Here is a 27,170-nt window from a genome sequence, read left to right on the forward strand (position 1 = left end):
CTGCCTTGTAAGCAGGCGGTTGTGAGTTCAATCCCTGGTACCGGTAAAAAAAATTAAAAAAAAAAAAAGAAATATTTCATAATAGATGGTAAAAATGTCACTAGTTGCAATTTCATCAAGGTAGCAATTTTATGAGTGATTTTTATACATCTGCTTTTTAATTTTTAGTATTTTCTAAATTGGCTTAATTTTTGCCATTAGAAAAGAATAAAAAAGGCTCTATGAATCACACAAAGGTATTAAGGTTTTTGCTTCCTCACATGCATGATCATACACTTCCTCTCTGCCTGGAATCAGCCTTTTGTAACAGCGTCCCCTGTAGAAGTTGGTCCCAGGTGCTCAGAGACGATGTGGCTCTGAATGAGACCCCACAAGAGTCCATCAGAATGGCAGCTACACTCACAGCTCAATGCCGTGCTCAATGATTTCCTTTTGTTGTTTGATGACCTCAAACTGCTCTGGATCATCCTGAATGGCTGTCTGGGTCCCCGAAGACACTGTTGATTCCATGGATGTCACACTGCTCCGTCGTGCCAGGTCAAGGCCTTTCCCATCCCCCATTTCCTGATCTGTGAGCCTCTCCTGACCTGCAGTGGGAACCAAATAAGCAGAGGGGACACAGACATGGACATATGCACTCTGACCTCATACTTCCCTTCCTTAGACCTATAAAGGCAAGAAGTTTGGATGGTAACAATCAAAAGCATGAAGCTTTAGCATCACTTAGAAACTTATTTTTCCATGAAACTTGATGATCAGTTTCTAAAATTCACATGAAAGAGTTAAAAGTGCAGTCAAGACTTAAGGACTTACCCTACTCAATACCCAAATGACCCTAATAATCCAATATGTGTGGTATTTATGTAAGAACAGCCAAGTCAATAGAACAGAATGGAAAAATTCAGCAACAAACTTACATGCATAGAAGAATTTAGTGTATCATAAATTCAATCAGTGAGAAAGGGAGAGGTTACTAAAAATGCAACAATAGCTTCACACTGTTTTCCCCAACATTCCAGATGGATTAAACAGTGGAACCTTTAAAATAATGGTATTGGCTGGATGTGATGGTGCACACCTGTAATCCCAGCACTTTGCAGGTTGAGGCAGGAGGATTGGTATGAGTTTGAGGTCAGCCTGGGCTACATAGTGAGTCCAAGGCCAGCCTGAACTACATAATGAGACCCTGTCTCAAAAAAGAAAAACAAACAAATCAAAAAGACATGGTATTTAGCAAACTAAAATGTTCTACTCAATTGCAAGACAATTTTCCCTGACTTGGTGAGTGGCCCACTCTGAGGAGAGGAGGAGTGGCAACAGCGCCCTCTCACCGAGGCTGGTCTGGTGGTTCGGATTCACATACAGGTCCTTGCTCCATTCCACCATGCACTTGAGAATGGACACGAGGCACTCCAGGCCTTTCTTCCTTAGACTGAGCTCCTAAAGGACAAAAGTGACAGCACAGAGACTTCACAGATGAATTAAGAACAGGCAGGTAGGGGGCTGGGGATTTAGTTCAGCGGCGTAAGCGCCTTGCCTTGCAAGTGTGTGGTCGTGAGTTTGATCCTCGGTACCGATAAAAAAGACCAAAAAAAAAAAAAAAAAAAAAAGAACAGGCAGGTATGTGGTATTTAGGGAGCCTGCAAGGGTATCAGATAATCTCTGAAATTCAACACTATGAAGGATGAAACTCAAGGAACAGGTAGCCTAAGGACACGTCAAAAACTCTAGACAGGCCGGGGGTTTAGCTAAGTAGCATAAGTGCCTGCTTGGCAAACTCGAGGTCATGAGTTTGTTCCCTGACACCAAAAAAACCCCCACAAAACCACATTGGACATCTCTAAAGGTCTTTATTAAATATCCCAGCTGAAAAAAATGCAACATATGTGCTTTCCTAAAATCAACACTATTATGTAGGTTTTTACATGAAAATTTTCATTAAAATGAAACAAAAATCCCTGCAACTTTAAATATCTGGTCTTAAACTATGACCTAGAATGTGATGAGTTGGTGGCTCTAGACTGAAATTATTCCCTAAACACCCACAAATGCATTCCATTTTGAGGTTCACCCTGTAGGTAAAAATACTGCTTTTAAAAATAACTTTTTAATGGATTTTCTTATTTATTTTTGGTTTCTTGATTTTTTTTTTTTTTTTTGGCTTTTTGAGACAGGGTCTCACTGTGCCATTCAGATGGCCTTGAGCTCACTTTGTAGCCCAGGCTGGTCACAAACTTGCAGCTACCCTCCTGCCTCAGCTTCCCAAGTGCTGAGATTACAAGCATATGCCACCATACCTAGCTTAAAAACAACATTTTTAAAAATAAAAAATGAATACAAGTTGTAAATAATCTTATAAAATGTAAATAGTTCTTATTTTCAAATATTTTGGGGAGCACACGTCCCTCTGTGAATCTAATGACAAGTATGACCTGCTTCTAGGAAAACTGCTCATAAGCCAAAACTACACATAATTCCAGGAGGCTTACAGCCTCTGCCCTCTTCACTCAGGGACTTTCAGATTCTCCTGTCCTTGCAGGCACTGTGACAACAAGGTAACATACTGATGGGCAAACTCCTCTGCCTACCCTAGAATCTGCAGTCCTTTTTCCTACTGTGGAAGGTGCTGAAAATCAATTCATTTCCTATGTATCTCTGCTTCTTAGGGACACCACCATGATGACCTCATCAAGGATTATAACACTCCCACCTCCAATCTGTCTCTGTCACCCCAGCACTTATTAGCACCCAACAAATTTACTTCTTTACTGTCATTTCATCATGGCAGGGCTGTGGGCCTAACTGCGTATTTGTGTTTTGTTCACTGCTGCATGTCCAATACTGAGGGCAGCACTTGGTACATGGGTGGAACTTAGTAAATGAGTGAGCTTTAAACATAGTTTCATTTTTACCTGCAGGGGTGTCATTCCCAGCTCATGTCCACTTCTTCCCTGAGCGATTTTGGATAAATCATTTACTAGGCGCTCGAAAATGTTAGCAGCATTTAAATCACAGTCATAATTGACATAAATATCCACAACACACTGGGCATCTGGGAATATAACACATATACATTAGACATTCAAATCAAAGACAAATAGCAGTTTTCTATTTTTTGGTACCAGGGATCGAACTCACGACCTTGTGCTTGCTAGGCAAGTGCTTATGCTGCTGAGCTAAATCCCCAGCCCTAGTTTTCTTAATAAAATTTCTGTGCCAAAAATGTCCCATTTAACTTCTAATTCAAGTGGCCATGCCTTACTCAGGAAATGCATGAATGCATGTCAAGGTATTGGCAGGTAGGTGTGTGTGTGTGTGTGTGTGTGTGTGTGTGTGTGTGTGTGTGCATGCTGTGTGAGGCCTGCCTCTACACTAGCTAAAATCTCAGACAGTTCATTTTGTCCCCTCAAGGTTCAATTTTCTCATCAAAAAATGGTGTAACAGCACTAGGGATACAGCTTGGTAGCAGAATGCCTGCCAAGCATGCACAGGCCCTATGTTTAATTCCAGCATCACAAAAAATAAACAAATGGGAGTGAGAAGGCACTAATTCACCTCCTAAAACTGTGCCACTCTTAAGATGTTATGTTTGATGACAGACAAATGGGATGTCTAGTTTGAAGGAATACAATTATATGGTGTAAAGTCAAGTCCAATTTACCTTACCACTCAATCAAGGATTGGTGGCACCAGTGTCTTAGATCCCGTGATTAACCAGCAGTGCTCAGTTTGCAGACAGGGTAGCAAACTGTCCTAGTTTGCCAAGATTAAGGGGTTTCTGGGTTGTGAGGCTGTTAGTGCTAACGCTAGAAAGGTCCCAGGCAAAGTGGTCTCTGCTAGTCATCTTCTAAAAGAGGAGAGGCAAGATGGGATTTCTCACCAAGTTAGAGCAAGCCTTTTAGTGTACGTGCTGCTGAAGTGAACGCCAAAACAAGCCTTTCAGGGAACAATTTCCCCAACATTTCATTAACACTACAAAAAGGAGCTCAAGTTTCCGTCTGGCTTTGGGAGATGAAAACGTGGAGTAAGCCAGGCAGATGAGCGCCCTCAGGTGAACATACCTGCACAGATCCTTGTCAGCGTCTGAATGACCATCCACCTGTGCTCAAAAGAACTTGTGGATGTTTCTAAAATGTTCAGGAAAATCTCTTTGAAAAAGACCTATATGACATGAAGACAAAGGAAGTCATCAATTAGCAGTTTCATTTAAGACTCAGAACACCTGAGTCATTAGTGGCCAAGCAGATCCTACAATTAAGGGAAGCAGCCTGGGTAGAAGAAAGTAATGCATACTCGCTGCTAAAGAGCACTGGCCTGGTGGGGATAGTCAGCAGGGCCGCCAGGCGCCAAAAGCAGGACTCATGCCTCATGATCTTTTTTGAGAAACCAGAAATCTAGATTTTCATATAAAATGTAATTTCTCCATCTGGCAACTAATTCAAATTATTTCAAACAATTCATGGACCAGACAGACCTGACTGAAGGCTGAGCTCAGCATGTAGAGCATGCATTTTAAGCCCTTCATCAAAATGCAAGGCGTAGCAGACTCACAGGCAGAACATTATCAGATAGTGTTTCTTCACCCACATAAGGGTTCCTCTCTGGGGTGCCAGTAAGCAGGCAATGTGACTGCAGCTCTGGTGACTACACTATTAGAGGTTTCTAATTTGGTAGGAACATCATTAAATAAATACAAAACAAAAGAAAACAAAAACTCGAGAGTGCATACCTCTATCTGCATTTTCAAGTGCATTTTAAAGTTTGAAAGAAGAGTAAGGAAAATAGCAAGAGAGAGCTCAAAGACATCAGGCACTGAAGAGACGCCATTTTTGGACAAGGCCACACAGAGATATTGCTTGATTGCATTGATGAACATCTCATGAGTCCTGAAGACTGGGCCAGCATTCTGCAACACGGAGAGGAGCAACTGCAGGGAGACCACCTTGGAACGCAGCTCGTGGGATCTGGCAAGGAAATGAGAAATGACAGTGCTAGAAGAGAAAATGTACAACAGTGTATTTCTTTTCTTTTTTGTGGTACTGGGGATTAAACTCAGGCTTTCTAACTGAGCCACATTCCCAGCCCTTGTTAATTCTTGAGAGGGTTTTACTAAGTCACTAAACGCTCAAGCTGGGCTCAAATGTATGATCCTCTTGCCTCAGCCTCCCAGAATGCTAGGGTTATAGGCATGCACTGCTATACCTGGCTCACAGTACGTTTAAGAAGGCCTAGCTCCTCTACTGTGAGTCGATTTTTCTGCGGCCAGTGAGTTAAGATTTTCCAACAGAACCCGAGTGCTGGGAGAATGAGGCAGGCTCTCTGAGAACAAGCCAAGTCCTGTGCTCTTGCCTCTTCCCACACAAAGAATGCAGACAAGGCTGGGAGTGGTGGCACTTGTCTGTCATCCCACCACTCACTCAGGAGGCAAAGACAGGTGGATCACCATGAGTTCGAGTCCAGGCTGAACTATACAGAGAGAACTTGTCTTAAAAAACAAGCAAATAAACAAACAAATGAATGCAGAGGGTAAAGCGAATATCAATTGGGTCTGAAGAGCCAGCTCTGAGGCTGAACTGACATGGACATATACCTCCCGTCATCTGTGTGAGGCAGAGATCTTTGTCCTACTTCATCACCACAAGGATGGCCTCACTAGTTGAAGATTGTTAGTGACTAATAATACTGACTGTTTATAAAGTGCATGGCCCTGTGGTCAGGACCACATTTCATTGTCTCATTTCATTTAATCAATACTGTAGAGTGATTTTCCATGTTTGCATTTTTTAGCTGAGGTTCAATCACTTGTATAGCCATAGAGCTGCTCTCCAGAAGCGAGGATCTGAATAAAGTTCTCCTGGATCCAAAGCCTCTGTTTCCCACGCCCCATAGTCCTGACACCCTTGGGCTGGTTTGTTCACTACAGAGAAATGTTTGCCTTCCCTGGCATAAATCTCACCATAAAGCTGAGGATTCCAAGCAGGGCTGAGAACTGAGACTGTAGGCAGTCTCAGGAGAAGACTGCGGTCCTTCCATATCCTCCACCCTCCATTAGGAAAGTAAATCCATTAACCAGTACACAAAAAGTACATGTTCAGTATGCTAATTATTTTTAACATATAAAACAATGAAACCAGCAGTGGATATAGATAATTCAGTAAGAAGGGGCAGTGGAGAATGCGTGAGTCTGGAAAGTGGCAAAACCATCCCAGGTCCACATGGGGTTCTAGCACTGGGACTTGGGCGAACTAGTGGAAGATCGACACAGAATTTTGTGCTCCTGCGTCACTAAGTTGTAGACGACCAAGAACAGCTTTGTCCTTACTTTGGATCTGGAGGGCCTTCCCCAAGGGGCTTCATGGACAGCTTGCACAGGGAGCGAAACACCAGGAAGGCATCCTTCTGTAGAATATGGGAGAATCTAGCAGCCACTTGCTGTCCTTGTGCATCAGAGTCCTACGATTAGAAACAAAAGAAACACCAAATGGGCAAAACAGAAAGATAATTCTTTTCAAAAATAAAAAAAATGTAATTATCTCACGGAAATTTAAATTCTTATATTTATTCAGTAGGTAGAAAGAATGTACCAAAGGGGAGACTGGCAAAAGAGTTGCTACTCTGGAGACATTAAAGCAAAATTCTAAACCATGGTGCTTATTCTTCAACAGGTGATAGATGATTTAAAATGACAGATGATCAAAAGTTAAATATTAAAAAGAAACGATAAGCAATTAACTTGTGTCGGAAATGTATTTCTAAGAATACTATTGCAGGATACAGGAGAAAAAATAAGACATTTTAAAATAAGCTTCTTTAAGAAAGTAAACTACATTAAAAATAAGTAAATATTTATGAAGTATAATAAGAATTAATAGCTTTTACATATATAAGTTCTTAGAGTTCATAGGAAATACAGAAACCCTTCTCCCAAATGAAAAACAAGCAAAACACATGAATGAAGTAATTCACCTGGCAACCTAAGGGTGAGCAGGGATTTGAACAATCCTTTCCCAGAAGATCAATTTGGTGGTTAGGATCAAAAGTATTGAAGTTTTCAACTCTTTTTTGGGGGGTGGGAGGTGGGGATCAGACCTAAGGCACTGTGCAAGCTATTCAAGTATTCCACCACTTAGCTACACTTCAACCCCCAGGTTTCCAAACCTTGATCTCCAGTGATTACCACTTACAGAAATCTATCCTTAAAAAAGAATTAATTGTGTGCAAGATTTACCTAAAGGATGTTCATTTTAAATTGTCCTATGGTAAATTATCTAAAACTTAATAGGGAATTAATTGGCCACAAACAATATAAAATTTCACATTAACATTAAAAAGTTTAGTTAGATTCCTTGCTTCTCAGCCTTTTGGAGAAAAATATTAGTTAGATCTGTTTGCATGGACAGAGAAAGAATTCATGATACAGTTTTACATGAACAAAGCAAGCCACAGCCCAGAATATCAGATTTAAGTTCCTTGAAAAGGATTGAAGTATGCCCTTTAGGTACATTTGTGGGGATAATAAAACCCCAAGGGGACAAAAACTGGTTCTTGGAGAGTGAAAAAATCTTATGCATAGGGCTGGGGATTTAGCTCAGTAGCAAGTGTGAGGGCAAGTGTGAGGTTGTCAGTTTGATCCCTGGTACTAAAATCTTATGCATAGATACATATACAGTACACAGATACTCAGTTTATCAGCTGCCTTGAGACTTCATGGAAGGGATGGGGTTTAGGAGAATAAAAGGTCTAAAACAGATCACTGGGGGTGGGAAGCATGTGATAATGAAAATGGTTGAAAAACACTAGAGATGTACAAATTGGGATTTGGAGGAATGTTCATGTTTATTATTTCTTACTTTGGATATATGTAACAATTTTCAAAGGAATAATAAAGCTATTATTTAAAAAAATGTAGCAGACCCATCTATGGGCCTGAAAGGACATTAATAACATATGTGGAGTTTTTTTAATCTTTGACTTTGCTTTTCAGTGCTGGGGAATTGAATTTAGGGGTTTTCTTTTCTTTTTTTTTTTTGTATAACTATCTTAACTATTTTTTTTTTGGTCTTTTTCCTTTTTATCGGTACCGGAGATCGAACTCACAACTGCCTGCTTGCTTATGCCGCTGAGCTAAATCCCCAGCCCCCAACTATTTTTTATATACATATACATACATATGTTGTTTCTTTCAGTTTCTTATGTTAATGAGTCAATATCATCTTTACTCAGGTCTTATTTATTTCACTAATGTGAACTCAGGGGCTTTCACACCGAGTTACATCCCAAGTCCTTTTTTATTTTGAGACAGTCTAAATCATTAAATTGCACATCTGGGTTTGAACTTGCAATCCTTCCCAAGTGCTGGAATTATAGGTTTATACCATCATTTCTATAGGTTGGGAGCATACTGGATGATCCCATTCTTGACATCAGTGAAGTCCAGACTCAAACTCCAGCACCAAAAAAAAAAAAGTAGGTTATATACCATAGCATATATATTGTATGATACTACTTAGGTAGGAAAAATCACAAAGAGGGAAAGTCTATAAGGACATAAACAAAACGATGACTTACTACTGACTTTCCAATGTAAAGAAACTATTTTTTCTCCTCTATATTTTTAAATTTTTATATAATAATGTCTTTTTTCTTCCTTTCTTTCTTTTCTTTTCTTTTTCTTTCTTTTTTTTTTTTTTTTTTGCCTTTTTTGAGACAAGGTCTTGCTACGCAGTTCAGGCTGGCCTTGAGCTCACATTATAACCCAGGCTAGTCTTGAGCTCACAGTGATCCTCCCACCTCAGCCTCCCAAGTGCTGGGACTACAGGTGTGTGCCACCATGCCTGGCTATATAATAATTTCATATTATTTTGAGAGAGAAAAGAAATGGCAGGAAATTTAAATTTTTTTTTTTTTTTGTCTTTTTCATTTTTATCGGTACCGGGGATCGAACTCACGTCCGCCTGCTTGCAAGGCAGGTGCTTATGCCACTGAACTAAATCCCCAGCCCCAGGAAATTTAAATTTTTAAAGGTTCCGACAAAAAGTTTTAGTAAGTGTTATATACAACTGACATTAGCATGCTCCAAGAACTAAATCTCCTAACAGAAAAATACAAAGAATATTAGACCATGATCATGTGAATAATAACCAAAAAGGCTTGCTTATTTTACTCATTTTTCTTTTTTTTTTTTTTTTTGTCTTTTTCATTTTTACCGGTACCAGGGATCGAACTCACAACCGCTTGCTTGCAAGGCAGGTGCTTATGCCACTGAGCTAAATCCCCAGCCCCTACACATTTTTCTTTGTGTGTATGTGTATCTATGTGAGAGAGACAGAGACAGACAGAGAAATATAGATACTGGGATTAAACCTAGAGATGTTCAAATATTTGCTATAACCGCAAAACATTTTTAGTTGGAGTCAGGGTCTTAACTAAACTGCCCAGGATAGTCTCATGATCCTCCTACCTCAGCCTCCCAAGCAGATGGGATTAAAGGCATACCTTAACACACCCAGGTACTCACTTCATTTGTTAGAGATTTAATTCTGTATATTCTAAAAAAGGAAAAATGGAAATGCCTCTAAGTAGGGTGATTGCCAACATACCAGATTATCTGCAGAGGACAAGGATTGCCTGTCATCTGCTATGCCATTGGTCTGTGAGTTTTCATCAATTCCTGGGGGAACGGCACATTCCTGGCAGTCTAGTCCACCTAGGAGCCTGTTGGGTTCCACCAAACCATGCTTTTCTGTTGCTTCTGAAAACACAAGTACAAAGGTCATCCCCAAATCAGTATGTGTCCCCAAAGGCTGCCTGACACCAGAAAGAAGTTACTCACATAGCCCTCACTACTGATCTTCCTTCCCCTTTCTCTCCCACTATCTCAGGAACATAAGGCTGGGCCAAGGTGGTGCTTAAACTGTACCTGGCAATGCACGAGTCCTTCGGGGGGTTCAGGCAAACTGAAAGTATGTCAATGGTACCTCCAGAATTGCTTAATGCAGCGGCCCACCTGCCCCATCCACTTCTTTTTTTTTTCTTTTTCCTTTTTACCGGTACCGGGGATCGAACTTATGACCGCCTGCTTGCAAGGCAGATGCTTATGCCGTTTGAGCTAAATCCCCAGCCCCCGCCCCATCCACTTCTAAAAAGATTGCAAGCAGCTAAATCTAAAAAGCAAAGACTTTTATTTAAAGGACTATTAATGTAAGTCAGTGGTGGTGAACTGATGGTACATGTTATTTGTTTTTCTTTTAAGACAAAAGATGTTAATGTATAAATTATTTTTCTAAACTAAAACTTCAGATTTCTTTTTGTTTTTTGGAGACAGGTTCTCACCATGCATATGTGGTTCAGACTGGTCCTGAACTCACTATGTAGCCCAAATTGGCCTTGAACTCACAGCAATCCTCTTGCCTCAGTCTCCCAAGTGTTCAGATTACAGGTATGTGCCACCTCACCCAGCCCAATATTCAGGTTTTGTTGCAGAGTTGGCACTTTGAAATAAATAAGTGGATTCTGGTTTGCAGTTTGGAGATTTCGTCTCTAAGAGGTTCACCATCACAGACACAGGAATTAGAGGACAGCCATTAGGACAGAAAACCTTAATTACAGAGAAAAACAGACCTGAGCTTCCTGGCAGCATGTGAAAAAAGAAAGAATTTTTTAAATTTCATCATTTAATGAAAGAAAGAATATCTGATTAGCAGAACAATGAAACTCTAAGAGGAATTTATCATGTGGCTATTTACATCCATTAAAGGATACTAAACAATCCAAAAAAGTAGACACTCATTCAACAAGTATTTATCAAGTGCCTGCTATGTGACTGGGTGTGGCACAGGTTGGAGGATATAGCAATGAACAAGGCACACAAGCACCAATTCTGTGATAAATTTAGACTCCAGAGACATATCTAATCACACAAAATAAGATTATGCAAAAAAATTTTTTTTTTTTTGGTATTTTCAGACAAAGTCTCACTGTATAATTTAGGCTGGCCTTAAACTCATTCTGTAGCCCAGTTGCCCTCAAACTCGTGATGATGCTCCTGCCTTAGCCTCCCAAGTATGTTCTTTTAATGACATTTCTACAAGGAGTTAAATAATGTAACTTACAGCTTTGTGGTAGCCTAATTTGGCAAAAAAGATAGGGTTTTGAAAAATGGCTTTCAAATTATGACCCAAGGCTAGGGCTGTAGCTCAGTGATAAAGTATTTGGTTAGCATGGGTAAACTGCATTCCACCTATTGTTGGTTTCTGGTTTTCGTTTTTCGTTTTGGTATCAGGGATCGAACTTATGACCTTGTGCTTGCCAGGGAGGCACTTACACTGCTGAGCTAAATCCCTGGCTCTGCATTCCATCTGACACTGGGGGAAAAAAAAGATCATGACTTTAGTAAGAAATTAATATTGAAAATCATGTTCCAATACAGAAACATGCTTTATGATATATATAAAGTATGGTAATGATGAATGAGCTCAGAAATGCTCTACCACTGAGCTCTATCCCCCGTCCTTTTGACTCTATCTTGAGACAGTGCCTTGCTAAATTGCCCAGGCAGGACAGGAACTTGCAATGTTTCTGCTGCCTCCTTCTCTTAGTCCTGGAGTTTCAGGTGGATGCCAGCACGCCCACATGAAAAAACTCTTAACATCACTATCTGTGACATAGATCATTTGTATTCTATTTCATTTTATTGTTTCTTTTTGTTGTTGCTGTTGAGACAGGGTTTCACAATGTAGTTCAGGCTGGCCTTGAACTTATTATGTAGCCGAGGCTGGTTTTGAACTCAGGGTGATCCTCTTGCCTCAGCCACTCAAGTGCTGGGATTACACGTATGTATACACCACTACACCAGGTTCATTTTTTTCCTTAGTGTTTAAAAAAAATATAGTGACTGTAAACCACTACTGGCAGTGGAATCATGGATTCAACACAAAGCCACTGACTTGAGATTTGGAGCAAAAACGAAGAAAAGAATCACCAACAGTCATTATAGACTATACAAGTGTAACCAAGAAACTGAGGGGAGCTCTGTATGAAGTTGAACAATATACCTGAGACCTGTAGACATGTGGAATATCCTCTTGGCATCTCAACAGCTGTGAAAATTCAGCAGGGATGAACACGGATCTCAGGCTACAGTTTATTTAGAGAAACCTGGCAGCCTCCAACAGAAGGGATGCAGAGTGGCCTCCATGTCTCCAGGAGGCAACCCCAACCCTACCTCGGTCAGACTATGCTCCATGAACAAAACTACCCCTAAGGCCAGGCCACTTTTGAGACCCATGTGAAAGAAAGGCAGGCAGTAGCAGATTCAGTTCCCGTGAGCTCTGTCACTTACTTTATTAGACTGGGAAGAGGAAACCCCACTTCTAAGTGACTGGCCCAAGGACATTTTGGAGGAATGAGGCCCCATGAAAGCCACGTTGTCCTTGATTCTTACCTTTGACAGCAGATGTGACCACATCTTCTAAAATGTCCTTCACCACTGCCTGGGCTCCATCATCAGACCCTACATACACCCAAACACACATGCGGCATTCCCAGGGAAAAGAAAGAAGGGGAAGAAGATTACAACCATGTTCTTCTACAATCACACTTCAAAAGGCAAAGGGTCCAAGTAAGTTCTTCCCCAGGTCAAATTTCACTGTGTGTTGAAATTCAGAAACCTTTAAGGCAGCACGTGCTCTGAGTTCTGCTTCATGGAACTAACACCTCCACCTTATTCTCTTCCTGCCTGAGTCCCTGCTGCTCAGCCTGGCACCTCTCCACACCAACTTGGGGGTGGCAGCTAGACTTCATCCAGCCACAGTTCCTGGCAAAACAAAAGCAGCAGCTTTCTCTTGTGTCTTTGCCTTGAGACCCTCACTGCAGAGCCTGCTGCTCCATTCTCCCTCACTGCCAACCTAGGATTTAGCAAAGGATTTCTAATGTGACAGTTTAGGATTCACTAACCTTTAAACAGAATTATTCTGCAAAATGGTAACTATTTAAGTGGAAGAGGTTCAGCAACACCCCCCCCCCTTTTTTTTAAGAAAATGAGACCGGGAAAGCAGTTTATGAAGTAAGCAGCATTTGACTATAGATTTTTAGTAATAATAACTATTACGGACTTATAAAACACCACTCTAACCAAAAAGGCCACCACCTTAAACAAAAGCAAAGTAACTTAATTCTGCCTTCTGTCTAACATTACACTTCAAATTAACTCACGTGTATGTGTGGGGAGGGGCTATTGGGGCCTGATCTTTACATTCCTAGTCCTTTTAAAATTTTTTATTAACTCATCTTAGGTAATGAAATTCAGAAAGTTAAGTTTTGATGTACTACTTATATTTTCTAAGTGCATGTTAATATAAATGTGTAACTATTAAAATAACTGCACACTTGTGAACTATCTAAAATCATCTCACTTACACCGTGATGTGGCACATGTTTCTAAGTTTCAGCACTCTCTGACATGATTATTTAATAAAATTATGGGGGCAACCTCTAATGTGTGCAGTCTGCTACAAAGTACTTTGTTCATATTCAACACCCAAAACACCCACTCACTTTATCAGAGACTCTGTAAGTTATTTAGCAGATAGACATAACTGGCTTACAAGTATGTGCCCTTCAGCGTACATATTACTTTTCAAAATGTTTAAAATAGCTGCCAACATTTATAAACTGAGAAACTAGTTAGTAAGAAAACCATATCTGAGGCCAGAGAAACAGCTCAGTGGCACAGCACCTGTTTGGCAAGTGCAAGGTCCTGAGTTTGATTCCCCGTCCCCCTCCAAAAAAACAAGCAAACATAAAAACCCAAAACAGTTCTGGCTTCTACTTAAAAACTTGACAGTGTGGCAACACTGGGCTATAGCTGGCTGGGGCCAGGACAGTTGTCCTCTTAGGCCAGGACCTAAGCTCTGCAGATCCTGTGGTTCATCCTTACCCACCCTGCACTGTCCTTTCCATGGAGCCCAGTGCCAGTTGCCATCATACTTGGACTGGGGTTACGATATGGTAACAAAGTAACATGCCTGCCAGGAGTGGGAAAAATGAAAGAGCATCAGAGAAAATGGTCCCTTGTGAAGTGAATTCAACATGCTGATTAAGACTCAGTGCCCTGGAGCCGGCAGGTCTCCTAGTTTAGGTCTCTGTTCAGCCACAACCAGGTGTGGGAAGTGACTCAACCTCCTAAGTGTCAATTCCCCTGCTAGTAAGCAAGAGTCAGGTGAGAAATAAGACAAAATACACAGTATTTCAAATGGTCTCTGAAAAGAAAAGGAAAATTCCCATGTTGACTTTCATGAGCCTAGGCACTTTATGTATCAACAACTGCAGAGTGTGTTTGTGTGAGGACATTCACAATCCCTCATGATGGCAGATTGTTTATTTCTGTCACCTGCCTAGCCCTGGAGATGAAGTACATGCTAAAAATTTCCAACCAACAATATTGAAAGTAGCTGCAATTAGTTAAAGCCTTCACTAGTGTTCATTCCTGGAAGCAAAATTAAATCTTGAGAACTGAAAGCTATTTGTTGTTTTTAAAAACAGCACACACCTCTGTTCTGATCCATGATTTGCAGGGTTTTGGTCTCAATTCTCATAGGCAACCTGAGTCCCATGATCCTGGCCAAAGCCTCATAGTGTACAACCAAATCTATAGCAACACCTTAAAACTAAATTCTAGAAGTCATGTTCTTCCCATTTCATTCAAAGATGTATTTACTGAGATTTTGCTATTGGCGCCAGACCCTGTTCCAGTGTTGGGAATACAGACATGAACATAATAGCCTAGATTCCAGGTGAGAACAAGTAAACACAAATACTTCAGTAATTTCAGACATTTATTCATTCTATGAAGAAAATAAGAAAAGACGGCAAGACAGGCATTATGGATCACCAGGGAAGTGGGTCTCATTCTGAACAAAAGAGAACCAAGATAAGCAAAGAGTAGAAATGAAGAATGGATGTTAAGTATAAAGACACAGAGGCAGGACAAGCATTGCTTCTGGCACTGTGCAGCAAACAGAATCACAAAAGGCGGGCAGGGCCCAGCCACACAGAGCTTTGCAAAGCACAGGAGCAAGGCAGGCATGAATTGCACTCTGGAAGGGGTAGGGTGCAGCAATTACCAAAAGGGTTTGAGCAGGGCAGGGTCATATCATCATGCTTTTAAGAGATCACTTTGGCTTCTATAGAGAAAATGGGTCACAGAGGAAGTACTTTTCATGAAGCTCAGACAGAAGTGCTTTCTATCTGCATAGCTATACTTACTATAATGTTTAAATATTAATATTTACTGATTGATCACAGCTTGATAAGGGTTATAGTGAAAAACCCTTGCCCTAAGGGTCAGAAAGGCAAAGGCAACAACACACAGTAGGTGAGCAGAAAATTTCTGAGACCTTCCTTAAGACACACAGCAGGAAGAGTGAGCAGATTACTCTGCTTGCCCTGAAACACATGCAATTCTCAGTGGTAACTTCTTCTTCTGTGCTTTCCCTGAGTAAACAGACACAGACCATTCCAGCAACACTTACTCCTTTTCCATGCCACTGCATGACAAGCACTCTGGCAAATCATAAAGGAATAAAAAGCTGCTCAAATATATGCACTTTGGAAGGGAAGATACTGTCAACAAAAATTATCACCAGTTGTGTGACCAAAGAAGGAATGAGATGAATTATAGACAAGGCAGATATTCTGTGTAGAACAACCAGCCTGAGTGAAGAACTATTTAACAGAATTATCTGGGAAAGGCAGATTCCTGAAATTTACTTTTTATTTTTACTTTCTGAGACAGGGTCACTCTCTGTAATTCAAGCTTAAACTCACTATGTAGTCCTAGCTAGCCCTGAACTCATGGTGATCCTCCTGCTTGGCCTCTGTGTGCTGAGATTACAGATGTGCGCCACTGTGCCCAGCTGGAAAGAAAATGTCTGAATCTGGTGTATATACTATATCCAGAAGGAGATGCAAACGTTTAAAAGTAGGCTCAGGTAACCCTCTTTTCTAAGATTTCATGCTTTAGATTCATTTACTTTAACTAGAATACTGAATATTGTTTTGTTTAAAAAATCAAACAAAGCCTTGCTGATAGCCTTGGTGAGCTCTGTCGATCCTCCCATCCAGCATTCTGATTCCTCCAGTGAGGCCTATGAGTGGCTTCTAACTGTCAGGCCCTAAGCGAGGCACAGGGATCCAGGGATCCAGGGATCCAGGGATCCAGGGATCCAGGGATCCAGTGTGTATAGGAAAAATGAGGCCTTCACTCTCTTCTGGACAGAGAAGACAGGAAATGGATAGCTAATCACCCAATTAATTTGCCACAGAGGTAAGTGCCCAAACTGAGCCTCAGCACTGGACTCATGTAAAGAGGTGGCAGTGAGATCCATTCCAGGAACTGTTCTGAGAAGACTGTACAGCTGGCAATGGACATCACGCATCACGCTTCGCTGGCTGTTCCAGAAGAGAAAAGCAAGGCGGAGGTCCAGGACAAGACCCAGAAACAGAGCAGCTGCCCAGATAATTCTGTTAAATAATTCTTCAGTCAGGCTGGCTGTTCTACACGGAATATCTGTCCTGTCTGTAATTCATCTCATTTCTTCCTGAGTCACCTGGTGCCTTCAGATGTTACCAGACACCGCCTTTATGTGCCCCTTAGTGATGAGAGGATGCGGCTCACCCTTGAAAGCTCTGCCATACCTGAGAACGAGGGGCCCCTTTCTCTGCATATATCTCCATTTTCCGAGCTCGCTTTCCCAGGGTCGTTCCTCGCATGTTCACCATTGGGTAGATCTGCTTTTTCCGGCGTTGTTGGTTTGCTCTGTGCCTGGCTCTGTTTCAAATGACTGAACTTTGGAGACACTGCTGCAGCTTGAATCACAGGGGACTGGGGTTTTGACTGGATTGGTTTTTCTAATTCCCTGGCCTCCTGCAACTAAAAGGCAACAGAGAAACATATGACTTAAATGTGATTTGGACTTACTATCTTGGTATAGAATAAAAATTATGCTAGCCTATTGCTTAAAAATTTTCCAACCAGCAAGACAAAAATTTCAAAAGGAAATTCAAGGAAACTTTTAATGTGACAAACTCCAAGCCAATTTAAACACAAACTTCAAAACCCCCACACAGGATTCTCTCTCCAATTTTAAAGTGAGAAAACAAAACAAAACAAACAAACAAAAAAAACCACCACAGCACAGAGAATTTAAGAGAGAAAAAAGTAAAACTCTGAAGTGCTAGCGATCCTGCACACACACTGAGGCCCGTATGAAACAGTTCAAAGGCAACAATGACATCTGCCTGCCCCACTGGTGGGAGGGGTGCCACTCACCACTTGGTATTCCATGCGGGTAAAGATGACATTCAGCATCTGAGTGAGGGTGGCCTTGGCAGTAGTCTGATTGATGAGGTTTTTGCTGGCCAAGTAGATATTGTAACATGTCCTCACTGTCTGCAGGATGGTGCCCTCATGAATTTCAATGTGTGGGGAAGTCACTGCAGTCAGAAGAGCCTAAAACAGATCAGAAACTGTCACCTTCACGAACACTTACCTTCTTCCTGGTCCTCCCTGGCTAAACTTTCCTAGGAGTGGGCTTTATTGCTATTCTTTATAAATTCAAAGATGGCTCTGCAAACTAAACTGGATGGATCAGTACTAAGTACCAACTTCTGCATTTAAAAGCAATTACTAACTTCCAAATACACAAATTACTTGAAGTAATTATGCTGTATCAAAGTAGGTTTTTACTGACTCACTTTTTAAAAAGCCAAACTTGTGTTAATGTTGACTGAAAAATCTAGAATGAAAATTACAGGCACTTCTCTCAGGATGAAAAAAATGCTTCCACTTGATCTTACCTACGCAAACCAAAAAACACTCATGTTTCAAAGGGCAACACTGGTGTGTTTCAGGGGACTTCGAGGGAGGTGTGGCTGTCCTCACATAACTAAAGTATGTAGAAGCAAAGATTCAGAGGATTGGCCATGTCCATCTTGCTCCTGTTCCCTGACAAGCAGATGGTCCCATCTCATGCCAATCCATCCCTGGCAGCTGATGTGGCACGAGGAAGCAGACCGCAGGACACAGGCACAGGGCAAGCTGGTGCTATCAGTACTGAAGACCTGCTGAGAAATGGCAGGCTGGCAATTTGGATTTTTCAAGGGGAAAGATCAGGGGGGTTTGAGTCAGTTTAACTCACAGTTGACTTACAATATTATCAGTGGAACTGTTTACTGTGAAAATACACTTGGTTCTGCTCTTCTGGTCTCAGGATATGCTAACACATTCTGACACTTAATAAAAGATCCAAGTAATGTTTAAATGTTTCTGTTCCAGCACAGTGCCACCTGAGACAACTAACGCATGATTAACTTTATACCTCATATTCCCAAAGGGGACCAGCTTTTTAAATTTTAAACCCAGATCAGGCAAACAAACAGAAATACCTTAATAATTTGTAACTGAACCCCTTCATCTGTCTGCGGGCCCTGAAAACAATTGCAAATGGTTTCCACAATCCTGTCGATCAGTCGCTTCCCTGGGGCTCCGCTGTCGGGGGCATTGCCTGTGATGTGTCCATATGCTATGAGTTTCTAAACACAGAAAAAAGACAGATCAGAAGTTTCGGCCTGGCCAGTATCAAAGCTGCCCACGATGGCAAAAGTCAGGCAGGCAGTTTCTAGAGATGCTTCTCTCTCAGGAGCCAGGCAGGCATAACCACTCTGTATGCTGCTACCTCCTATCTCCCGGCAATTGAAAATCCCAGCAGTGGTGACACAGTGTCCGATGGCAATAGCAAGGCACAGAACACTCCCAACACACAATTTCTAGGGCACTAATAACCATACTAAAGACAAAGATGATGAGAGGTTCTTTGGAGCACAGTGAGAGGGTGGCACATTAAAGGTAACATGTTCTACCAAAGAGGAAGAGAACTAAGCAGTCACAGCAAGGATAAAACTAAGGCACTTTCTACTTTCCATTCTTACGGAATGCTGAGTTATATCTGTGTATTTTCTATTCCAAAAGTTAAAATAAAGGCGGTGACTGCATTCCACATCTGCATTATCAAATAATGTGTGCTACCTGTAACTGGACCGATGTGGCTGCTTGGCCATGCCCTCTCTGTCTGGTTACAGGTCAGTTTGGATACCTCACTCATGACTTTGACTTCAGCATGGAAAACCTAAAGGCCAGGGAACCTCAGAGGTCAGGATGATCTCTAAACCTGGCTGAGACCAGGATCATCTGAAGGAGCTTGTTAAAAATACAAATTCCAGAACATTAACCCAGACCTTCTGAACCAGAAATCGGGGGGGGGGGGGCGGCAGAGCCTGCGAATCAGTATTATTCTCCAAACTATCAGGATTATTTTGATGGCTGACCAGATAAAGGGTGCTGGATCTTGAAATACTCTCTGCTTTTAGTAAGCTGGTGAAAATTCTCAAAAATACTATTCCATTCTTTATCCTTTTGGGCTTCTAATTGGTCATATCCTCACCTCCGCCTGCACAAAGCAGATGAGCACTCCTGTGTTTACCCACAGTATTGCCACCACCGTGGAAGAAAGACAGGCCATTCTGCAGTCCTGACCCCAGTTCTCAGTAACTTTCCCCCATCATTAGCTACAAAGCGCCACCACTCAAAAAAACAAACTGAAAAACAAATGAAGAGAGAGGCTGAGAGCAGAAATAGGACTCTGCTGGCTCAAGTGACTAAAGGAGCAGGAGTGGAGTGAGGATTGTGCCCTTGTGCTGCCCAAGGCCCCCCATCAAGACCCCCAGGCAAGGGTGTGGAATGTGGGGGTCAAGTCCAGAGCCTGTCACCTCAGCACCCGCCCTGCTGCTAATGCACAGTCTCCTACAGGGCAGGGCTGCTGCCTGGTAGGCAAGCAGTGGTTTTGACACTGTTACTCCTACTCCCGATAAGCTCAAATCTGTGGTGGGCACTGCAATGTGAATGGGACAGCAACTTCTAAATGAGAATGCTGGAATGTAGGTGCCTGGCAGGTGGTTCAGTAGCAGAGCACAAGGTCAGCATGCACAAGGCCCAAGGTTTGAGTCTCAGCACACACACACACACACACACACACACAGAGAGAGACAGACAGACAGACAGACAGACAGACAGGAGTTACCATAATACTGAGGCTGCAAGCAGACACTGGATTCCTTAAGCGGACACAATACACTTTAACCTGAAAGGGGTTTTCAGTATGATTTTACCTCCTGTCTGTGCAGTGAGACAGGAATAAAGAACAAGCAGAGCTCCTACATCCTGTGGGTCTCTCTAATCTCACTTTCTCATCCTCCTGTGCCACAGGCACTGCAAGTATAACAGATGTGACTTTATTTCTCATAGTTTATATTTTCAGGAGTGGGTGAATCAAAGCCAAAGCTGAATGGGACCTTTAAGGCTCTGTGTGATTTGTAGATACTACATCCCCGACTCCTCCTTCCCTTTGGCCACCCTGGTGAGTTCTTGCCTCGTTCTTGCCTGTACCCGAGAAGAAGCACAGAGGAGCAGGCCTTTGGCTAGCTGGCCCCTGATGCACGTGGTGAAGGGGGCTGGCACAAGCAAGTCTTGGCACAGAAGTAAAGATGAGAAAATATAAAACACTGTAGCAGGCCTTCATTGGACCCACTGTACAGGGAACACCGTTCAATATAAAAAGTAAGCTGCAGAAACATTTGTACAGGTGATATCTATAGAAAAAGGTAAAATAGAAACAGAAGAATGAGAATTATAAACCTAAATAGGCAACTGGTTTTACAGAAACAGAAGAATGAGAATTATAAACCTAAATAGGCAACTGGTTTTACAGAAACAGAAGAATGAGAATTATAAACCTAAATAGGCAACTGGTTTTATGGTGGCTCAAGGGATTTCAATCTTACATGTAAAGTTTTAAATACTTTTTAAAAGAAAACAAAATATAAACCATTTAAGTTCAGTTTTAAATGTACACAAAGTTTTCTGGAAATAAGTGCAATAGATAATACTTGTGATTTTAGAACAGCTCATACCAATGATTTCCTACAAATTTCTTTGAGAAGTATAAAGAGAATTAATTTTTATCTTGTGCTTCTAAAAATTCTATTTTTGTGGTAATGTATGTCTGTAATCCCAGTACTGGGGAGACTAAAGCTGGAGGATTACAAGTTTGAGGAAAGCCTGGGCAAGTTAATGAGATTCTATCTCAAAAATAAAAATAAAAATAAAAATAAAAAGATCTGGGGATTTAGCTCAGTGGTAAAGCACTTGCCTAATATGCACAAGGCCCTGGGTTCAATCCCCAGTGCCAAAAAGAAAAAAACTTTTATATTTGTATGCTTATACTGTATAAACGTTAATAAGTGTATAAACTTTAATAAGAATTTTTTTCTTTTTTGAGACAGGATCTCACTATGCGTTTCAGGCTGGCCTTGAGCTTGTAGCCCAGGCTGGTCTCCAACTTGGAACAATCCTCTTGCCTAAGCCTTCCAAGTGCTGGTATTACAGGCATGTGCCACCACACCTGGGCTTACATATAAAATTTTAAATTTAAGAAATATGAATATATTAGGATAATGAAAAAATTCTTATTATCAATATGTGACCAGCAAAACTTTAGGTAGGAAAGACTGACCCCAGTCCCGTTTACCTGAACCTTGGTACTGGCAAAGCATGTAATGGACCAAGATCTGAATGAAAGGAACACAGGGGACTCCTTACTGTTCGACAAGTCAGCAGAGGGAGGTTTCCACCCTTTTCCCAGTGGGGAGAGGGAATCTGAGCTAAATGGGCTCAGGGCAAACCAAAACCCGGACCATCTTTGCTCCTATCATCACTCCAAGCTAAATGAGTAACAACCACAGTATGGACTTCTCTTGCAGCTAGCTTAGATTCTGCCCAAACCAGACTTTATCCCTATACCCTGGCCTTCCTTTCCAAGACAGAATTCCCTCACTCAACTCTGAGAAATTGCAATCAAACAGGGTTAGCAAGATAGCCAACAAAGGGGAAGGGGAAGTACAGCTCTTCATTCAGTAACCCAGGGAACGCCCAGCCACTTTCTAATGTCATAAAAGGGATGACACATTTTACAACCGTATACTAAGCAAAGAAACCCTAATTTACCTATTAAATTCCAGAGAACTCCATTCTAAAAAGAAAGATGACCATACACCTTAAGCCCAATATTCTCAGTGGGGTGAAATAAAGCAGAACAAATGACATACATATATATATGGAGTTCTAGATACAGATTATTTCCGTTATTAAAGAGGCCAGAACCACAAGTAATAGTAAAGAGCAAGGGTTCACAATTTTTTTCTGTAAAACATCATGTACTAAATATTTAGGCTGTGTGGGTCCTGTCATCTCCATTGCAACCATGCACCTCAGTCACAGGAGGAGAAAAGCAAACATGGGCACATAGATGAATGGATGTGAACGTTGCTATGCACTCAAAGTGTGTTTTCTTCCTCTCCAAACCCCTAACTTGAAGTTCTCATCTCCAATGTGATGATATTAGGAACTTGAGTTTTTGGAAGATAATTTGGCTTTGAAAGATCATGAGGGAGGGAGTCCTCATGATGAGGTAAGTACTTAATAAGAGATTTAGCTAGCTTAGCAGGCTGTAAGCCAGAAAGAGGGTCTTCATTAGGAAGCAAATAATCAAGACCTGGTTTTGGACTACCCAGCCTCCGGAACCTTTGAGAAATAAATATGTGATATTTAAGCCATACTAATATACAGTGTTTTGCTACAAAATACCAACTTGAGATGTGAATGCTTTGATAAAACTTTATTTATGAAAGCAAGCAGCAGCTAGGTATGGTACCACATTTATTTATTCCCTGCTACTCAGGAGGATGAAGCAGGAGGATTGGAAGTTTCAGCCCAGTCTGTACAACTTAGCAAAACTCTGTTTCAAAATAGGAACAAGAGCTGGGGATGTAGCTTAATGGTGCAGCACCCCTGGGTTCAATTCTCCATACAAAAACCCAAAAAAACCAGTCAGCAGGTCAGATTTGGCTCACAAGCCATAACTAGTAACTCTCAGTTAAGAATGTAAGTGTGGGGTCAGAAAGTCCTAGATATCTACCCCTAATTGCATCAATTCCTGGCCAGGAAACCTCAGAATGGACTGTTCACTTTACTTTGTTCTCTAAGCTTCAGGTTCCTCGATTCTAAAATGAGGACGGAAGCAATGTCTGAGGGTTACTGAGAAGATTAAACATGGTAATGTGGGCAAAGCCTTTAGGCCCACACAGGTTGAGAGCCAATGCAAGTTCCTCTCAGTAAGATAACCACTAGCACCAGCTCACAAACTAATCATCTCATGGAGAGAAAACAACTAAAAATAAACTCAGTTCAAATTTCTTCAGAAATCATTCCTAGTATCATATATTTTAGGACAGAAGTAGGACTTTGCCTGCCATTTAAAGATTCTTGGCTCATTGAATGTTTCACATAAAACGATCTGTACAAGTGATCTTGAATGAGAAAAATGGCTTTTCATTTGGAAAAGCTGCTTCTGTGAAAAAACTCATCACTTCTCAAGTATATCAAAGAAAAGAAATTAACAGAGTAAATATTAGACTCAGGATGCCCAAAATGTGGCATGCCCACTGCCACTTTGCAATCCTGTGCCCTGACAGACATAACCAATTGATGACGGCACTTTTCCCCCAAGAAACTTGCATGAGGATTTACATATCTTTTCAACACAACGCTTTGTGTTCTAGAAAGTAATGGCAAACTGTGTCTCCTCATTATATTTAAACTGAATATTCAACTTTCTCATTGATGTAGTTCTGGTACTTGCCCACCGAGGTACCAAAAGAAAAAAAAGTCCTTAGATTTCATCAGAAGCTTTAGGAGTATGCCTTGAGAAAACACAGGAATAAAACTATTAATGAAAGCAAGCAGCAGCTAGGTATAATAGCACATGTATTTAATCTCTGCTACTCAGGAGGATGAAGCAGTTCTTTCACTACTGGTTGGTAAGTCACCCTAACTTTTCTATTCTTGTTTCTTCATCAGTAAAAAGCACTGGTAATGAAGTTGCTGCAGCTCTACCGAGTCCATCTACATCACTTTCAGACTCTCCACTTCAAATGCAGCTACTCACTAAAATGTATTTGAAAGCCCGAAATCAATACGTATGCAACTTTTGCAGCCACTTGTGGACATCTGCTGAGCAGTGTAAGATGTGCATCCTGTGATGCCTGTGTCCTAGCTCGTGAACACTCTGCCTTGTTTCAGTTTTCCAGAGCCAACAAGTGTCTTCAGCTGCAGTACATTTAGTGCCATGTTTTTCACATTTTTGTCCTATTTTGCTTTTCACAACGGCCCTTAGGCATGTGCTGAATTGCATTCCAGTGTTTAAGAACAAGAAGGCAATGATATGCCTCTGGAGAAACTACATGTATTCAAATAAGCTGTCTTCCCAGATGTGTCATGGTGCTGCTGCCAGGAGTTCAGTGTTAATGAATTAACAATACCTATTAAATACGGCACCTTTAAAAAGAATCACAGAGGGGCTGGGGATTTAGCTCAGCAGCATAAGCGCCTGCCTTGCAAGCAGGCGGTCATGAGTTTGATCCCCGGTACTGATAAAAAGGAAAAAGACAAAAAAAAGAATCACAGGATATAAAGTTATATACACATCAGCCAATGGACATGTTGTGACTAGAGTCACAGGAATCCAACCCGATATGTATTTCAACATTCACTAATTCATGTTTACAGTGACTTTATTATAGAACATAACTACTATAAATAATGGATGTGACTATATTCCTACACTTCATATTATGACAATACCACCAAAAAAGAGGCTCTATAAAAAGTACTTTATATGCTTGTGTGTATCAAATAATTTAAATAATGCTAGAAAAACGTAACATCAAAGAGTGCAACAAAGTATTTCTAGGGAACAAATTCCCATTTTAGCTAAGAAGCTCAGATCCCTCTTCCCCCTCTTCCATGAGATCTCCACAAAGAGTAACTGCTCCTTTCTCCACCTCCAATGGCAGGCGGAGTGCCCAGGGCCATGTCCAGCATGGCTCTATGTAAGGAGCATCTGTCACCTGACAGGAACTCCTCTATCTCATCAAGTCTAAACATGGTACCTGCAAGCAGTCGAGGGATGTGCTGACCACTCGGGGGGACTTGGACTGGCAAGCTAGCTCGAATGGAAGAAAGTACTTGTCAGCTTCAATGAAGTTTGCCTTTGGTGGTGCTGCAGCGCCCAGCCTAGCAGGGAAAGCAACAGAGGGCAGAGAAGAGGTTTTTTGTTTTGTTTTACTTTTTAAGCTTGCTTTCCCTACGCCTTACCCCTAACTTCCCATTACATTGGCAACCACTTAATTAAAAGTGCCTACAAATTATGTCTTGGGGTTAGTCAATTAAAAGTTGAACACATGTAACTTTAGGAAACTCAAAGGAACACATACAGAGAGCAAGGCCTGTCTGATTAGTGACCTGAGTCATCAGTATCCTAGGAGCAGCTGTGCTACAGCTATAGCTCAAAAATGTCATTAACTGGATTCGATACCCTGAAGATCAGCAGCAGCCACTTGCACTGCCTGCTGTCTTCAGTAAGTATGCTAACCAAAAGACAAGGGCGCAGCCTCTTCTCTCAAGAAAGGATACAGGAGCATTAACTTGCCCCTCTGTAACCTCTCCTCGGAGGATGCAAGCCTGAGGCAGTAACCTATTAACCCAGCGTTAGTTCAGACGCACCAGTCATGTTCTGTTGTGTGCTAACACAGTGCTGGGGAGTGCGTACCATACCTGAGGATTAGAAACAAGAGAAAATATACAGAATATACAGAAAGGGCCACACCAGGTGCAGTAGCACACAAATATAACATGAGCTACTTGGGAGGCTGAGGCAGGAAAGATTGTACGTTTGAACCTAGTCTGGGCAACTTATCAAGACCTTGTCTCAAAATTAATGAAAAGAGGGTGTGTGTTTGGGGATGTAGGTCAATGATAGGGTACTCAAGTTAATTCTCAACACTGAAAAAAAAAAAGTGGTGGGGGAATGGCTGCTACCTGCCCCTCTCATGCTGTATTTCAGCAGCGACAAAGTTCTATTGCTTACCTCTGCTTTTCTATTTCAGCTTTAATTTCATCTGTTGGGAGAAGAAGTAAAAGCTTATTAGGAGGATACAAAATTTATGGAAAATAAAACTTTATTACAAGGCATTTGAAAACCACTAAAAGAATGTTTATGAGATATTTACTAAAATTTTGATTTTAAGTGAAACAATTAGAACAGCAGTAAAAACAGCTAGCACTTAGACAGTACTGTAGTTACTATGCCCTAAGCATACTCTAGTCATGGTTTAATTCATTTCATGCTCACAGCAATCTTCTGACATGGGTACTACTATGACTTCTATCTTGTTTAGCAGTTTTTCAAACTAGGCCCTACTGATACCTAGGGAAAGATAAATCTTTATTATGAGGTTGGCCTGTGCACTGTAGGTTTAGAAACATCACTGACCGCCACCCTCCCTGCTGCCTGCAGTCTCATTACCAAACACATCTCTGGACACTGCCAAGTGTCCGCTGGGCCAAACTCCCTCCCATGAGAACCAGTGATTTTGATAAGGAAACCAAGGCAGTAAGAGTAAGCAACTTGCTTGCTATGTCTACATCAAGGACTGAGAAACCAAAATTTGAATGCAGCCAGTGGGTCTGCAGTCCATCTCCTTTCTACCTACTTCCCCACTCAGCAGAAAGCGTGTCGGCAGTGGTTAGCACAATATCCTGGCAAGGAAGCAACATTTCAACTGCAAAAATATGCATGGAAGATTGGATACAAATTCAAGAAAATATTGAAGCAAATATAACAAAATATTGATAGTAGTAGGATGGTGTGGTTTTTTTCTTCTTTTTCCCACTTTCTATCATAAGTATATACTTTATTTAATAAACTCTTTTTTAAAAAACAACTGTGGTAACCTAAAGTAACTTAAAGTGTACCATTTATTTTTTCAGTACCAGGAACTGAACTCATGACCTTGTGCTTGCCAGGCAAGCGCTGTGTCACTGAGCTATATATCTCTGGCCTCTAAAGTGCATTACTTTAACCATTTTTAAGTATATAAGTCAGTGGCATTAAATAATTCACAGTGTTATGCTAAACTATCTGTTCTGGAGAGTTGAAAGA

At 41.3% G+C, this 27,170-nt stretch overlaps 1 protein-coding gene across 3 annotated transcripts in view; it reads right to left on the reverse strand.

Moving 5' to 3' along the window:
- Arfgef2 (ADP ribosylation factor guanine nucleotide exchange factor 2) overlaps positions 1-27,170 on the reverse strand; it is an 89,776-nt gene that overhangs the window by 49,293 nt on the left and 13,313 nt on the right. For 2 of the 3 annotated variants that reach the window (XM_003467713.5, XM_063248203.1), the window contains exons 2-14: positions 26,097-26,127; positions 25,120-25,243; positions 18,445-18,591; positions 17,330-17,509; positions 16,696-16,930; positions 12,443-12,511; positions 9,600-9,751; positions 6,323-6,453; positions 4,730-4,964; positions 4,062-4,161; positions 2,913-3,052; positions 1,332-1,440; positions 404-587 (exon numbers count right to left, since the gene is read on the reverse strand). In XM_003467713.5, the coding sequence (XP_003467761.1) occupies positions 404-587; positions 1,332-1,440; positions 2,913-3,052; positions 4,062-4,161; positions 4,730-4,964; positions 6,323-6,453; positions 9,600-9,751; positions 12,443-12,511; positions 16,696-16,930; positions 17,330-17,509; positions 18,445-18,591; positions 25,120-25,243; positions 26,097-26,127 (1,837 nt within the window). The remainder of the gene's footprint in view (positions 1-403; positions 588-1,331; positions 1,441-2,912; positions 3,053-4,061; positions 4,162-4,729; positions 4,965-6,322; positions 6,454-9,599; positions 9,752-12,442; positions 12,512-16,695; positions 16,931-17,329; positions 17,510-18,444; positions 18,592-25,119; positions 25,244-26,096; positions 26,128-27,170) is intronic. The other variant, XM_063248204.1, reaches the window with a different exon arrangement.

Source organism: Cavia porcellus, unplaced genomic scaffold, assembly GCF_034190915.1.
Source record: "Cavia porcellus strain 051 isolate PalLab524CR breed Dunkin Hartley unplaced genomic scaffold, mCavPor4.1 scaffold_5, whole genome shotgun sequence".
NCBI lineage: Eukaryota > Metazoa > Chordata > Mammalia > Rodentia > Caviidae > Cavia > Cavia porcellus.